Raw genomic sequence first — 17861 nt, 5'->3', positions numbered from 1 at the left:
GATTTTCATAACTTTCCAAGTAAGTTACATTTGACCTTTATATAAATTTTATATTAAAATTAAAGAAACACATTCTGTTGTTTAATGATTATAACCTGAAAAATATGAAACATACAAAATATTTACTGAGAAAAATCTGTGTATGGACATACTTTAAAGAAATATAAAGTTTGATGGGTTAAGCTTACAAAAGATACTGAGGTGCTGGAGAGATTGTATATGGTAAAGGGCATCAGCATGCAGGAATCCTAGATTCATCCCTAGACTACATATGCTTGCTGCTACAGAGCACCTCTATGGGATTAGAAAAAAACTTTGAACACTACTGGGTTCATGACAGTATCATTATAATATATATATAAAACACATATAATTATAATTTATTATATGATGGATAACTTTAATTGCCCCATAATTTTAATTTGAGCCCAAAGCCCAAAATTTTTAAAATAGAATTTTTTTTAAAAAGAGGTTTGGGGACTGGAGTTATAGCACAGCAGGTAGGGTGTTTGCCTTGCACGTGGCTAACCCCGGTTCAATTCCCAGCATCCCATATGGCCCCCCAAGCACCACCAGGAGTAATCCCTGAGTGCAGAGCCAGGAGTAACCAACCCTTAAGCATCGCCGGGTGTGACCAAAAAAGCAAATAAATAAATAAATAAATAAATAAAGTTTTAAAAAGAACTTTTAAAAAATATATTATGTCCTAATATTTTATATCTGACTAAATTTTAGTAATTTCCTATTAAACAGGAAGACTATTGCACTTCAAATGGCATCAAATGTATTTTCTTGACCAGCCCCTGAGATCTTTCTTCTTATTAGCCCATATTCTTTTAGCAAAATAGCATTTTATAGTGATTGGATTAAAGTTAATAAGGAATAGATGCATATGTTAGTTTGAGTAAGATATATTTTTTAACAGAGGCACCATAATGTATGATGCTATGAACATTAATGTTCCAGAAATACAATAGTACTATTTGATACCCACTACCAGTGTATCAGTGCCTCTATGCTACTAAGTCCCTGGTTTTCTTGTACCTCACTTAGCAAACTAAGTTCTATAGCCATATTCTCAAAGTGAATTTTTTAATGGACAAATATTAGTAGAGTGTTAATGTAAGCATTACTTTTAAAAATCTTTATGGAAGTTACCATCATATTATCAAAAAGAAGAAGAAAAATATAACTCAGATAAATACATTTCCCTACATCATGTACTCTTGAGAAGTAGTCATTGACAACACAAGAATAATGTTGCCAAGTAAATTCACTGTCTTACTAAAGAAAAAATACTTATTAAAAGAATTGCAAAATTTCCAAATAAAATTTTGACAAATGTTTTACTTCCTTTTCATATAACTTCATATAATTATTTGCATAATTATCTTTACATGCTATAACGTGGCTAATTCATATGAAAATTATGATTATTATACTCATTAAAATACTTACCTACTATAGCAATATCCTAGTTTCCTCTACTAAAGTCAAAACAAAACATGGACTAGACCAGAATATATCTACAATTGATGGTATTTCTGGAATAAATGGGCACTAACTTTAGTGGTTTACATCATATAATAATGTTCTAGGGAGGCAGTATGCAAAAGGCCAATAAAATTGCTATTGAAGCTTTGACCATAATGCTATTGTGTATTAAATAAAATGCTAAGTCAAATAAATTCCCAGCTGCAAGCTCTATTGTTTCAGAATTGAAAATGTTTAAGAGTAGTGAGACAATGCACATTATGTTACTTTAATATTTTATATGCCAAGTTTCAGAGTTCAACATGACTTGAATGATTTTCTAACTCAACAAAAGTAAAGTTCCATAGATGCTACATGTATTTATACAGCTGGGAGAATTTCTGCCTTACAAGAGTCAGATTATTCTTTAAAGAGTCAAGGCCAATACTTTGGATACATGTTATAGGCTGACAGTATTTTTGTTCAAAATGTGTTCTGTCATCTGCCTGTCCTTTATGTTTTTCTGCATCAGTGATGCTGTGTCAGACTGATCATTCTCCAAAGCATAGCTTGAATCACTGCAACTTTTCCAGTCAAGTGTTTTTTTATGTACTTCCTAGCAAGGCCAGAGGGGATGCCTGGTACCAGACTGAACCATCAGAAGCTGCAGTGGGCAGCTGGGGGAATACAGGCTAGGTGAAGAAAGCATTACTGAGTCAAGCCCTGATGGAGTGGGGAGTATGCTGCTGCCGCTAGTCAAAAAAATTGGATCGGTCAGGGAAACTTGTGATATATAGATATATAGAAATATATCAGATATCATATATTTGGTGATTTTATATATATTAGCACAGCAGGTAGTGCCTTGCATGTGGCAGACTGGGTTTGATTCTTCCTCCCCTCTCAGAGAGCCTGGCAAGCTACCAAGAGTATCCCATGCACATGGCGGAGCTTGGCAAACTACCTGGGGCGTATTTGATATCCCAAAAACAGTGACAAGTCTCACAATAGAGATGCCACTGGTACCCGCTCGAACAAACTGATGAACAACAGGATGACAGTGCTACATATAGATAGATAGATGATAGATAGATAGATAGATAGATAGATAGATGATAGATAGATAGATAGATAGATAGATAGATAGATAGATAGATAGATAGATAGATAGCATGCCAGCAAGGACGAAATGACTGATTTAGGTATTACTATCTTTCCTTAGCCTAGTCCTTAATAGTACACACAAAGTAAGAAGGCGTGAATAAAAAAGAAAAGTGGAATTTTCAGTAATTAAGCGTTTCATAAGAGGGCTGGACTGATAGTATAACAGGCAGGATGCTTGCTTTCATACACCCAACTCAGATTCTATCCCTGGAATCCAATATGGTCTTCTGAGCTTGCCAGGGATGAACCATGAGCCCAGAGCCAGGGAGTAAGCCCTAGCAGTGCAGGTGTGGGCCCAAAACAAGCAAACAGCAATAATAAAAGAAGTTTCAATAAAAAAGTTAAAGTAAAAAATAACAAATCTATATGGATTATCTGTTTAGTCTTTTCAAAAAAGGCAACGTAAAGATATTTTGATACTATCATTGACTCTTAGACCACTGAAAAATGTATGAGATGGCATTCCTTTTGTTTGTCTTTCTGGATTATCAGTCTCTCTTCTAATATTAAAAATAATTTTATTTTATTTTCAATGTGATCAATTTTAACTGTATTATAATTAAAAGTTTAATTTTTATTACTTTTGAATTATATATTTAATTGATTACATTTAATTTGCTTCAATGTATTTTAATTTTCTCAAATGTATTTCACTTTGATAAGATAAAAAAAGTCACAAAACCGGGGCAAGGGTGGAGGGAAAGAAACTGTTGTTGAAACATTGTGTTCCTGAAGATCAATCATGATTAACTTTGCAACTGTAATTCACAGTAATCCAATAAAATGTTTCAAAAGATCACATGTTAATTTAAGTTCTATCCTTCTAAACAAAATAACTGGTGTGCTATCACCTTGATGCTTAAACTCTCTGGAAATGGGAATGAACAAGTAATCAAAATGAAACAAAGGAAATGAAAACCATTGATTAAGACATGTCGGAACTGTGTGATTGATACATCTCAAAATATTACAAATACAAAATTAAATAAGAATAACACATTTTTAATCTTAAAAATGAGTGCTTACCTGTTATTTTGAAGTGTAAGTGCTTTAGTTTTAGCACTAATGTCATAAATAAAATGCTGTTGTGTAATTATTATTCTACTTTCTGCTGTTGTATTTGCCAAAATGGTGATAACTGGATAACCCATCTGTAGTGTCCACTGATCCATTACTTCTTGTATATTTACATATTTTCCATTCCTTTTTAAAGCCTTTATAACCAAAATTGCATAGATTAGTTTTGTAAGCATGAATTATAAACATAATTAGCAGTAAACCATTTTCATTTTTACCTCTATGATTTACCTAAATGTGAAAACATTTAAAATCATTGAAGCTAATATAATGTGTTAGTAGAATTAATCTCCCTTTCGTAAGTTAGCCTTCATGAATATATATGGAAATAAAGCTTTCTTAAGGTTGTATCTAATGGGAGATAAAATACATTATATTGTTAAAGTAAGTACTTGCATCATCATTAAGTCTTTCCAGTATGTCAGGCTGAAACAACTCAAGATGTAAATATTTCTGTCTTTAGCAAGAATGTCTGGTATCATATTAAAAGTGCATTTCAAAAGTATTGTCATGTTCACAAGTAGATAAGATGCGTATTACCTTTAACTATGGCTTAAATAATTTTATACCCTATTATATTCAAGATACCAAAAAATATAAAGAAAAGGATAGCATTAGAAAGTAATAAACTACAAATAAAGGTTATGGAACACTTTATAAACACAATTCAAATAATTATGAAAATAATTGACATTTGAGTTTTCAATACTTTACCTCTGATAGCGTATTCCAGAGATCATTTCTAGCTGCATTGCCATACTTATGAATAGTTAAATAATCCTACAAAGAATATAAAATTGTAATTACAATTCAAAGGCTAAGCAATTACCAGTAAACACATTTATTTCTCAATTCAATTAACCATTTTCCATTTGTTGGAATTGCATTAATTCAAAGAGAAAGGCATGCAAAAAGATGAAGAATCTCATTTTAGAATATTCCAAAGAGATTTAACTATAGCACAATTCTTAATTAAGTAATCTAACAATACTAATCTCTCAAAAATGATTTTCATAGCCATAATCACATTTTTATGATTTCCAGGTCAAAGATCTTCCTCTAATATAATAAAACAATCTTAGCCAATTTTGAAGAAACTACCTTAGTTGTGAAATATTTAGGAGAAACTTTCCTATCAGGCTTCTGTGCTGAAATTTCCTATAAAATATTATTGGGGGGGTGGGAAACTGAAATGCTGATGTGGAGAAAGAGTTCTTTGCAGGAAAAAAAAAATAAGAGTGATGACTCTCTACAACCTGTCTAATTTCCTAGTCTCTGCAAAAAATAGGCTGTCTAACTCAAAAGTGATACTTATTTCCATGAGCTCGGAACACATTTATATTTAATTTTAATTCAGTCTTAAGCTTATTTCTTATTTTCAGGCTTAAGATTTCCCCATTCCCATTTTGAATCATCACAAGTCAAACTCACATGAGTTTTAGGCTACTGAAAATCCTGTATTCTCTCTCTGCAAATGTATACTTTAATTATGATTTGTTGATAATTTTTTTAAATCTAAAGTGGGAAAAATGAATAGAAAATTGCGTATATAAAAATTGTGTATGTAGGTGCTAGAGCCATAGTACAGAGTGTAGGGCATTTGCCTTGCATGCAGCCGACCTGGGTTCAATTCCCAGCATCCCATGTGATCCCCTGAGCACCACCAGGAGTAACTCCTATGTGCAAAGCCAGGAGTGACCGCTGTGCATTGCCGGTTATGACCCAAGAAGCAAAAAAAAAAAAAAAAAAAAAAAACTCAAAAAAATGTGTGCATATAGAAAAGACAGTTCCCTCCTTTGTTTAAAATTCCACAGCATTTATACCTTGTAGTACACATAATTCCGATTTACATCATAGTACTGAAACCGAAAAAAAAATGCTTATTCTTTTCAGGACTTTATGTAGAATGGAATACTTTGGAGATAATTAAAGTTGGGGAAGCGCATTTCTGAAACAGAGATTGTAGCACCTGTGAAAGCCTAAGCTTTGTTGGCAATTCACAGCACAGCAAATGGCAACTCCTACATAATCAGACTCTTAGAGACACAATGTCCCACACTAAGTTTGCAGCCACAGATTTATCATCATCATCAGGTTTAATGAATAACCTAATTGAAAGCATACAACTCTAAATATCCACCACAAATGCAAATTTTGTCTTTGAAGTAGCATGTGAGATATTTTCAGTTTGGTTCCAGAGATGAGATTTTAATAAAGTATTTCAGATTGAACTGTTAAAATGACTGTTTTGTTTTTAAATTAATAAATTATTTTATTTGAATGATGCCATTAAGTATTAGAAGTAAAACTTTTGTTACTGGTTTGTTTATAGAATGCTGTCAGGATGATTCAAATGAAAGAGAAAAGATGTACACACTTTGATAGGTCTAATAGAGAACTATAATTTCCTTTGATTGATATAGCATAAAATTTTAATTATTCCATGATAAGATTTGACCTTGACCCCAAATAGATCATACATTCAAGGACTGCTACCTCCTTGATTCACAGTAAATATACTACAAGTATATTTACTTATCCAAACTTAATATTTGACTCTAACCTGACTGCTTGAGTAGGGCAGAGAGAATGGAGTCTTGCCCTCCATGTTGTTCAAATTTTCAGATATTATTTATTGGAATTCTGCATATCAATTTTTTCTTTCTCCCAAATCTCCAAACTTTTCCTATCTTCCTCTTTCACAAAATCACCATATTTTAAACTAAGATTTTTTTCTTTTATTTGCAGAAATACAAAGAAATTCAATAATGGTAATTGTAAATTTCTGATAATCATTTATTCATGTACCCCTTAACATGTATGATGTACTTAACATGTGGAGGTAGCTTTATAGCGCTGGAGAAACAGTGATAAAATAAAAGCTTTTTTAAAAAAATACTACAAATACTGAGTTGTGATTTATTGAGGGAGATATCTATGACTCAAGCTGTAGAAATCTTAAAAAAAGATAAATTTAAGATGAATTAAAACGTGTAATATGTGATTAAATAAGAAAATTTCAAGCTGCTTTCAAATTTATTGTCAATTAATATGAAAGTAATAAACCTAACATGGAAATGTATATTCATATTTTATATGTAATAGTCAATCACAATAGATCTGACATTTTGAGATAAAAGAGAATGTTTTCTTATTTGCTATTAAAAAAAAAATTTTGGTTTTCCAAATTAGTATTTCAGAAGTAATAGAGTTATGGAAAAGAATAAAACAGGATTGAAGGTTAGAAACCCTTTTCAAGAATATAGTCAAAAGGGGCTGGAGAGATAGCACAGCGGGTAGGGCGTTTGCCTTGCACGCGGCCGACCCGGGTTCAAATCCCAGCATCCCATATGGTCCCCTGAGCACGGCCAGGGGTAATTCCTGAGTGCAAAGCCAGGAGTAACCCCTGTGCATCGCCAGGTGTGACCCAAAAAGCAAAAAAAAAAAAAAAAAAAAAAAAGAATATAGTCAATGACTGCATTCATTTGTGGGATATAATAAAATTATAATTATTATAATTTATATATACATATAGTATGAGACTAATATCCAAAGTGAGAGTAAACAGGGGCCAGGAGGACAGGTCAATGGTTGGAAGGAAAGTGCCTCCATAATGGCAGGCAGTGGGATGGGGTGGGGAGGTGAGGAGGGTGGAGAGGAAAACTGAGACCACTGGTGGTGGGAAAAGTACACTGGTGAAGGGATGGGTGTTGGAACATTATATGTCTGAAATCCAATCATGAACAACTTTGTAAATGTGTATATCATTGTGATTTAATTAAAAATAAATAATGGAAAATATTTTATAGAAATGTTCTTATTTTAAAAAGAATATAGTCAATGAAATACATTAATTAAAATTCAATAGTGCATTAAGCAAAAGTGCAGTCTGATAAGTACAGAATACGTCCTTTTCATAAAATTTATGTAACAAATAACCTGGATGTGTGATCTTTGACAACCTGCTTAACCTTTTTGTGCCTGTCTTTAGATTTACAAAATGGAAACATATTAGTACCTATTTTATATGTAATAAATGATTCAATAGCTAGGAGAGTATGTAGCAAATAGCATTCGGTCAGTGTTAGCTGCTCTCCTCTATTTCAAAAACTGAGTTAAAAGATGGACTAAGCATCATTAACAATATGAAAGCAACACATGAAAAAGTGATTTGCCTTCTTTGTAGCACCTTGTATCACCTTATAGTTTTACTCATTCAATCACATGACAATATTATGGGGTAGATAATATCACAATTTACTGAATTAGACAGAATACAATGCTACAACTCAGTCCAGCTATGTCCAAACCAAACATAGCTGTATGTTTTTATACAACTATTGACCCTATTCCATATTCATGAGATAATTTATGGATAGTTAGGAGTAACACTCAGCTGAACTCACTTTCTCTTCTTTACTATCTTCCTTTTGGTCATTTTCTTCAGAGATGACCATTCTACCCACTTCAATAAAGAAGTCACCTTTGACATTTGTTTTTTCCTTTCTATCATAGTTAGGTAACATGATCCATGTTCTAAATATTAGCAAAGCTGCATCTTCCTTTTACCATTTTAGCAATCACTCTGTAGTCTCTGACCTCTGTCACTTTTTTGCTCTATTTTCCCCAAATCTAATCTCTGTGACAAAGCCAGAATATTTTCTATCAAATATGCACAGTAACCCAAATGCAGAATATAATGAGCACCTTACTATAACTTAAAAATTCCTGGCACTACACTTGTCTAATTCCATTTGCTATCTTGTTGTTCCCTGCATCAACTCAGCCAAGTTCCAAAGACACGATGCATATTTTCTTACTTTGCTAATTCTTTGCACATGCAGTTCTTTTTCCTTCCCCTTTGCTATTTATATTCAATCCAATCTCCAGGATTCAAGTTTGATGTATTTCCTATGGAAATCCTTTCTTTCCCATTACCACCCACTTCCTAATTCTGAGATAAATTATCCCTCTTGTAGTCTTACCCACTGCACCATATAACAGCATTTATCACACTGTGTTGTAATTGCTTGTTTATTACTTTTGACTGCCCACAGAGTCTGTCAGCTCCTTGAGAGTAGGGACCCTGCTACTCCCGTTTCACAACTGTTTAACCAACATCCCAAGTGCCTAGCCTGGTATACAGGTATGCTTGCATACCTGTATGATTTCTGATTTTCTGTAGGCAATAGGCCTTCACAGGAGTTACTTAAAAAATATTTTGTAGAGAAACACTTCTGATTGTCATCAAATTTCCCCAAATGTCATATTTCAACACCAATATAGTGGCATCATTTATTATTTCAGTACATATTTGTCAGATATAAAATGATTTGATATATGTAATCACATCTGCCATCAAAGAATGCTGAACAATTAGATATAAGACTACTTTTGTTTTACTTCCTTTGCTAACAAGGGATGTAGATCATAATGTTTCATGAATATAAGCCAATGGGACTAATAAAGACAAAAGGAAAAGTAAAAAGTTTTCCTGAGGAAGTAAAGTGTTATTATCTTTTAAGATTTACACGGAAATAATTATGGAATACTTGCTTTTCTATTAATGAGTCTTTCAGCTATCAGAACAAGGACAGGGGAATTAGCTTGTAGAAATAGATTTATCCTCAGGGCATGGGGGAAGTTTAATAAAACCAAGGATTTATGGAGTGGTTTAGATGTGTTTAGCTGCCAATAACAAAAAATTTTAAACTTAGAATGACTTTTCCAGTGACAAAGTCATTATTTCCATTATAAAAAATAATACAGAGGCATAGACCTTTTCCTCAGGATTTCTTTTGTCCTCATTTTTTTTTACCTATGACTTGGCCTTTTCCTCATTTTGCGGGGGCGGGGGGTGAGATGGCTGCAGAATTATATTCAGGCATGACAGAGCACAGACAATGAGAGTTTTTTCCTGAGCACTATGATTTAAGAATCAGTAAAACCTCATTTCAAACTCCCCCCATGTTTCTCATTTGTCATAACTGCATCATGTTCTCTAGCTAGACTATTCACAGTGTTTTCTCTAATGTTACAAAAGATATGATTCTGGGCTTCCTGATGTTGGTAAGCAGGAATACTTGTAATTTTTAAGATGTATCTAGAAAATGTCAGGTAAATTCAGGCATTGATTTTTTTTTTTAATGTGACAAGAAGTTTGGAGTAGGGATTTAAAATATTGTTACTTCCTATTAAGAATAATTATACCTAAACAGTTGTGCTGGGGATTTATCATCTTTTATATCGAGCATTTAAAACTTCTATATGGGACAATAATTTATCATGAAATATCTGAGGCAAGCCAGGGTTCTGCTTTTCACTGTTATATAAAAGGATTATGAACTAAATATTCCCTTTCTTCTACCCCTGGAAGCTAAATGATGGACATGTGCTTTGCCCTCAGACAAAGTGTACATTTCACCCCATGACAGTGAATCCTACAAAATCAATACAAAAGAATAGTAAAAAGATTATTTCTTGTGATGATAAAGCTTAAGGATCAGTGATGTCTATGCTAATGACTGCAACCAAGCCAACTCTGTGGTTTAAAGCGCTAAGTCTGTGGCATAACCTTGTCCAGCTCTTGATTTTTGAGCCTCCCTTTGTTTCTATTGCTTTTGTAAACCTGGATCTCCAGCCTTCCTGGTAACTTCAACGATTACTCCATATACTTCCAATACATTGCATTCAGCTCAGTTTATTTCTGTTTATAGATCAACCCAGACTGATAACACTAATGAAAAACATAGGGGGGGGAAGGCATATGTAAAATTCCTTGTTAAATTATAGAAAAAGAGAGATGATCTCACAACATAAAAACACTACAAGCAAACCTCACCCAGCTTGATTTTTTAAGTCTCTAGGCTTTCATCCTATGGTGAACAGCAGATATGAGGAAACTGGTGTGTGTGTGTGTATGTGTGTGGATTATATTATGTGTGACATTCAAATCCTTATAGAAAAATTTTCTAGAACAAAGAATAGAGCTACTATATGACATGTGCTCACTTTGCTTGTTATCTACCCACAAGATGCAAAACCATTCATTTGAAAAGACATATGAGCACCTATGTTCTTTGCAGCATTGAGCACAATAGCTATCTGATGGAAACAGCCTAGACGCCCAACTACAAAAGAGTAAGTAATGCAGCTGTGTTATAGATACATGATGGAATACTTCTCAGCCACAAGGAATGATGATATCATGCAGTCTGCTGCAATTTGAGTGGAACTGAAGCATTTGATTTTAAGTGAAGTAAGTCAGAAGGCCAAAGACAATCCCTGTTTGAATCCCTAATGTTCTCCCTAATCTGTGGCATACATAACAACATATCTAGGGAATGTTTTTTTCAGCAAAGGTGGGTAAAATAACTCTAAAACTAGCTCTAAATTACAGAAACATAAATGCCAAGGAAGAAAATAAATAGAGGCAGGAAACAAGAAATGGCGTTTTGAAATAAGACAAAGACAAGGTTTGGGATTTTGGGCTCCTCCAAGGTTTAGTAAGAGTGAAATCTCTCTCTCTCTCTCTCTCTCTCTCTCTATATATATATATATATATGTATATATATATACATATACATCTATCTATACATATATATACACAAATATATATACATACATACACATATATATAAACCACTAGATCCAAGCTACTATAAACACAGGACCCAAACTGCAAGAATTAAACTTTAGAAAAAAAATGTATTTGGTTTTAAGGGGGTTATTCTCTACCTGGAAATGCTGCACGCAGATCATTAGGGTCACTTTGGTAATGAGGGGTGGGTTTTTCCTTTGTTTTTTATACTTTTTAACATTGAAAGACTGAGATACATAGTTACAAAGTTAGTTTCCCTACTGCCACTCCCCTCACCTCAACTGCACCCCAACCTGTCTCAATAGCAGGGACTATTTTTTCTTTCCCTCTTTCCTTTCAGGCATTATAGTTCGCAATATAGGTACTGAAAGGTATCATGTGTTTCCCTTTACCCACTTTCAGCACTCAGTTCTTATCCAGAGAGATTGTTTCCAACTATCATTATCATAGCGGTCCTTTTTCTATCCTAACTGTGCTTCCCACAACTCCTGCCCACTTGTGGCAATCTTCCAACTGTAGACCAGTTCTCCTGGATAGACTGGTAATGAGATTTTAAAAGATAATAATAAAACTCAAGGTGAAATTCACCAAGAGCCTTAAGTAGCCCAGAAGCATGAGCAACACATCCCTTTGAGATGCAAATCCTGAGCTCTTTGGAGAGGCCCCAAGTAGAGAAGAGTGGACCATTTAGGAGTCTAAAGGTCACCTAAGAGTCTGAAGGGCTTTTATCCTCTAATACCCAGATTAACTTTTAAGTGCTGAGAACTCTAGGCTAAGACAATCTGGAGAGAGTCAATATAATTTTCTCCCAAATCTTCTCCCAAAAGCCATTCTCTGCCTTTTCCCCCTTCTGGAGAGTCATATTCTTTCCTGAATAGCTATATCTCTCTTTCTCTCCGGGTTGGAGCCATAGCACAGTGGTGGGGCATTCTCCTTTGACGAGGCAGACCCGTGTTTGATTCCTCCACCCCTCTCGGAGAGCCCAGCAAGCTACTGAGAGTATTGTGCCCGCATGGCAGAGCCTGGCAAGCTACCCGTGGCATATTCGATATGCCCACTCAAACAAATCGATGAGCAACATGATTACAGTGACTGACAGTGACTGAAGATTTCTCTAAATTTCTTTCAAAGGAAGCTATGTCTGTATATTTATATATACATACACGTGTATATATATATACATATATATATTTTTTTTTTTCATAAAAAATCAGGACAGGAGATGGTGGAAGAGAACCTGGGGTCAGTGTTGGAGGGATGTGGACAAGGGTGGTGGAGAGGCAATGAGAGAACTCTGTAAGCCTATAAACCTATTGCAAACAATAAGTCACAGCATCTAAAAAGAAGTAAAGACAAAGAAATATAAAAGGTAATCCAAAGACAAGTGATGTCGTTACATCAAAAATTTAATAGCCAAATGAAGTCTGAAAGAAAATTAATATAAATGTACTTTACGAAAATAGGGTTGAAGAAAAAGTATGAAAGTTCCACGGAAAATAATGCTTTGGAGAGACAAAAGCAACCAGAAGTGAAACTATGTAAAACTTCGCTCTTAAACAAATATTTTAGATCAAGAATTTTTTGTTGTGAGTTTAGTTTGATTGTATATTTGGGTCAACCCAGTAGTGCTATTATTGGCTCTGCACTCAGGGATCACTTCTGGGGGTGCTCAGTGGAAATTATATGTTGCTGAGGACTGAACTTGCAGTCACATGCAAGTCAAGTGGCCTAGCCACTGTACTACCTATCTGGCCCAATAAATTGGGTACTATAAACTCGAAGTCTAAATATTTCTAAGTGTGTGAAAGATTAGACTAAGGTGGCCAACAGCAAATTAAAAAGATTACCAAAATGACAGAGTAGAATTGGAGAATACCCATCTGAACGCTGACCCATGCATATCAAAGAGATTTTGTATATTACTTACCCTTGAGAGACAGAAGGAGATTGAAATATGGATAGATGGCCACAAGGAAGGTGGGCCATACATTAACAGAATGTATTATTTAAGACCTAGATTGGCTGATGGTTATGCTATTCAGTAAAAATAAATAACAAAACATTGTAAAGGCTGTAGATAACAAATAGAAGTATTATTTACATTTTAATTCTATTTCAAAAGAATCAGAAATAAAAGTATATAATTATTAGAACTTCCTTCACTGTTATAGTATGTTTCAAAGAAGGAAACTCAATAAAATATGAATTATCATAAAACTTTGTGAGAGAAATTTCTGGGTACAAAAATTTTTAAAAAGTGGTCAACATCAGGAACAAGAGCTATTTTAAATCAATAATAATTGAGAAGTTGTATTACTTTTTCACTGAAATTACTAGTTTTAAATATGTGTTTTCCCTCTATTTACTTTTGTGAACTGCTTGCTTAGACATCAGACTATTAAGAAGTTTCTCTAAGATATAAAAGCATCTTACATGTTTTAGAAAAAAATTCATTACTTCACTTAAGGAGTGTAGATTTTTGTAAAATCAGTATTCTTAAGAGGTTGCTAACCAGAGGAGAAAATTAAATCAAAATACCTACAAGTTTCATAAAAGTTTTCTCTCTTTTTTTATTATTAACAATAGGTTATTGTCTTATTTTTGCTGTAGACAGGTATACAGGAAAGGGCCCCCATGACAATGGAATTCTTGGGAAGTAATAAAACCAGTAGCTCTGATGGTACAAATAATCTACGTTAGGAGCTCAGGAGCCTGACAAGACTTTATTTGGCTCTAAAAGACCAGGAGAAGTCTGGATCCCCCTCCAAGAGAATCCCTGGCAGGAAGAAATACTAAGAAAAAGTTTTATTTTTTTTTTCTTTTCAACCACTCCCAACCCAACCCCTTGGCAACATCCCTAGCAAAGGATTCTTACCCTAGGAGCCTCATGTGGGAAGCTTGGGAAAAGCCCAATAAAAGCCTCCTTGAACAAAGGAAGCACAGTGTATGCTGCCCAAGCTCACGTGCTGCTTGTGCCCGTTTGGCCAAGCACACGTGGTGCCAGCACACACATGTTGCCCACATCTCCCCTCTAGAGATGTATACTGGGGCTCTCTCCACCTCTGGAGAAGCCGGAGTTTTCTCTTGGGTACTCTCCCTCCCTTTCTCTTCTCTTTTCCCTTTTTCATAACCTCCAAATAAAATCTATTTTTACTTCATAGCTCATCTCCTCCTGAAATTCTTTCCTGTGAGAAGGACAAAGATCTGTAACATCTGAGTAAGGCCTCGGACTGGCTTTTCTTTCCTGCAAAGAGAAATTCCTTACTCCAGCCTGAGTCCACAGCTCCCCAAGAAACAGGGTGATGGGGATTAACTCTGGTGCCCAGAGGTCAAGTGTGCATCAGGTGTGGCTTGATGGCCACCCAGCAGGGTTGGCAGGGCTCTGATTCATGCCACGAAGGGGCTCATCGAAGACGTTTTCAGTTCTAGCCTTCCTGGCCAGTTTTGGGGTGCCAGATATGGATCTGAAGAAAGTAATGTCTCTCTCCTCACCACCTCACACAAGCCACCTATGTGTGGCCCACCAACTTCATTTTTACATCAGTTTTCTATTCAATAAGAGACATTGGGCCCAGTAATGTGGCTCAGGAGTATAGTGCATGCCAGGTATTGTTTCTCAGCAATGAAATTAAATAGAGGGAAAGAGGTTATTTCTTCTTAATAATTACAGATCACAACCATAGTATTGCTAGAGTTGCAATATTACCATTGTTGAATTTCTGCTCCATTCTAGAAAAACTTGACTTGGTTCTACACCTGTCAGCAAAATAGCACGAACAATGTGGGTCTAAGGGGGAGTTCTGTACTAAAATAATCCCACCTCTCACTTCTGCTGTTAGCCTGAAAATTTACTGAGACAGAAAATGAATCTACTGGTAAAACTGAAGTTTGTCAATTGCTTTTTCCTATGTCTCAGTTAAGGGTTCTGAACTCTACAAGCCCACAAAATAGAAAAATTATATTCTGGCTGGAAAACAAAATACACGACTGCTTAAAAATCAATACACCCACTGATTGTTGACCATGTACATGGAGTTTCCCACTTACACGAATTTTCTTGTTCAGTTCCTGCTGCTAGTGACTAGTTGAGGAAAAACACGGACTTTAGTGGAGAAGTAACACTTTGTCTCTGTAGAAATGCTACAGGAAATTTCAAGCTGATTTTTACTAGTCTTACAGTCTCAGGTTAGATATCTACTTTTCTGAATCAAATTTTTTCAACTGAAAAAAACAAAAAGTAGATATCATAGTACTTATCTCCTACGACCAAAGAGAAAATTTCTCAAAAAGGTAAAGTACTTAGAAAGATGCATGCCAAATAACTCAAGGAATTGTTATTTTAAGAACAAGTTCAAAAGAAAAAAATGTCAGGTTTTAAGTTTCTTCAACATTACCAACAAGAGAAGACAAAATATTCTCTATAGAGGTTCATAAATGGGATAATATATGGAGTAAATTAAAGGAAGAAAGTGTCTGCTTGTTTATTTTTGTTTATTTGGGCAACTAGACAGTACTCTGGGTTTACTACAGCTCTGTCCTCAGGGATCACTCCTGGCAAGGTTTGGGGAACCAAATTGGGTGTCAGGGGTCAAACGTAAATTGGCAACATTCAAGGCAAGTGTCTTACTTGCTGTTTTATCTCTCTTGTCCCCAAGGGAGTGCTTGGAAGAAAAATATAATTAACATCTCTAAAGATGCAAGAAACAAAGAAACAAAGGTGACACTAAAACTTCTGTGGATTTGACTAAAGTCTAGAAAATTTCCCTCTAAGCCTGAGAAAATAAAAGGACTTTAAGGTCTTTCAAATTATGGAGTCTGTTTGACCACTGAAAGTTAACTCCTGAAATGACAGCACCAAGGAAGATCCTCAGCACAAAATAAATACATCTGTGTTGAACTAAAGCAAAACTTACCTTCGCCGTACCTGTGAGACCAGGATATCATCACTCACTATCATCACTCACTATCATCAGTTCTTTACTCTGCACTTAACAATCCACTCTGGGAAACCAATATGGCTGCATATCAGTGTGGCTGAGTACAAAGAGAACTTAGCCATATGTTCTGGTCTGAACTGGAAAGTTCTCATATTAATGGGTATGACATAAGGGGAAGTCACTAAGGACAGATTAAACTACCCATAAATGCAGAAGCATGGGGAACTCATATATACTTGCTAATATATTGTTATTATTTATCATTATTCATGACATATATCTATCAGACCTTCCTCTTGCTTTTTTCCTAATTATCTAGCTTATTTTTCATAGTTCTTTTTTATCAATTGCTGAAAAATAGTCTCATTTACTATAGTTTTTCTCTTTATTTCTACTAGCTTGGCAAATATATATATATATATATATATATATGATAAATCCTAGTATTTTTGGTATCCAAACCTATACTCACACTGCTGAGAATCATAGAAAAATTATGCAATAGAGGCATTATTATGAATTTATGGTTACCCAACTCAAACAAGGTTCTCAATTATGTCATGAATTCTGAGTCCTCTTATCTAAATCTTTAAACCTATATATCTTAAGTATCATCTTATTTTTAGGTACCAATGTGGTCTGAAATAAATTAAAAAATAGAATTCATCAAAATAAAGTTTTCTTGCTTTTTCTTTAATCATATTTCCAAATTTATGGAAATAACATCTATTATTAGGATGTAGTGATCTCAGGGTATTCAAGACTTTCCTATACTAATCCAGCAGTCTCAAAGTCTTCCTTTCCTGCCACCTCTTCCAGTCTAAAATCAGTACAAAATGGTTCTGAGAGAGAGTTCAGGGTGTTTATCTTGCACATGCCTGACCCAGGTTTGAGTCCAGGAACCACATATGGTCATCCAAGTCCTCCAAGAGTGATCCCTTAGTACGTAAACTCCCAGAGCAAGGAATAAGGCTCAAATACCTTCAGGTGTGGCTCCCAAACAAACTAATAAAAAATAGTACAATTGGATCCCATCTTTAAAAACAAAATTAAATAGGAATTAGAGAGATAGTACAGTAGGCAGGACATTTGCCTTGCATGTGCCTGACAGGTCCAATATGCAGCACCTCACATGGTTCCTAGAGCAAGCTAAGATTGATCCCTATGCATAGAACCAGGAGTAAATCCTGGTTATAGCCAAGTGTGCCACCCTTCCAAACCCAAATTAGATAATAATAATAATAATAATAATTAATAATAATAATAATAGCCAAAAGGTGATATAATACCTTCCTTAATCTAAATTCTCCTAATTACATATCCTGTTTTTACACATTTCTTATCTTAGCAAATTCCTTTACATTTTATTCTGTATATATTGTCTCTCCTCAGACATGTTCCATTTATGCTTTAACTCATTCCGATGAATCCAAAAAACTGCTAGCTTCCGAAAGGAAAACTTTTGCGTTTAACCTCCCTGATCACTTTCTCATTCGTGGAGTGAGTTCTTTCCTTGGTATGAGTGACACCACGCCCTTGGCTCTCCCTGAGTCTAGTGCTGTTCAGTTCCGTCTCTTCTCACAATCTTACAGTCCTTCTGGGCTTGATGC

At 34.8% G+C, this 17861-nt stretch overlaps 1 protein-coding gene across 2 annotated transcripts in view; it reads right to left on the bottom strand.

The window, feature by feature from the left end:
• Window positions 1–17861, bottom strand: part of TRHDE (thyrotropin releasing hormone degrading enzyme) — a 450763-nt gene that overhangs the window by 104285 nt on the left and 328617 nt on the right. For both annotated transcript variants that reach the window (XM_004602680.3, XM_055118082.1), the window contains 2 exons: window positions 4429–4494; window positions 3664–3851 (listed from right to left, as the gene is read on the bottom strand). In XM_004602680.3, coding sequence (XP_004602737.3) covers window positions 3664–3851; window positions 4429–4494 — 254 coding nt within the window. The remainder of the gene's footprint in view (window positions 1–3663; window positions 3852–4428; window positions 4495–17861) is intronic.

This window comes from Sorex araneus, chromosome 10 (genome assembly GCF_027595985.1).
Source record: "Sorex araneus isolate mSorAra2 chromosome 10, mSorAra2.pri, whole genome shotgun sequence".
In the NCBI taxonomy this organism is placed as follows: Eukaryota; Metazoa; Chordata; class Mammalia; order Eulipotyphla; family Soricidae; genus Sorex; species Sorex araneus.
Note: the sequence above shows the minus strand (reverse complement) of the source record. Positions and strands in the feature narration are given on the sequence as shown.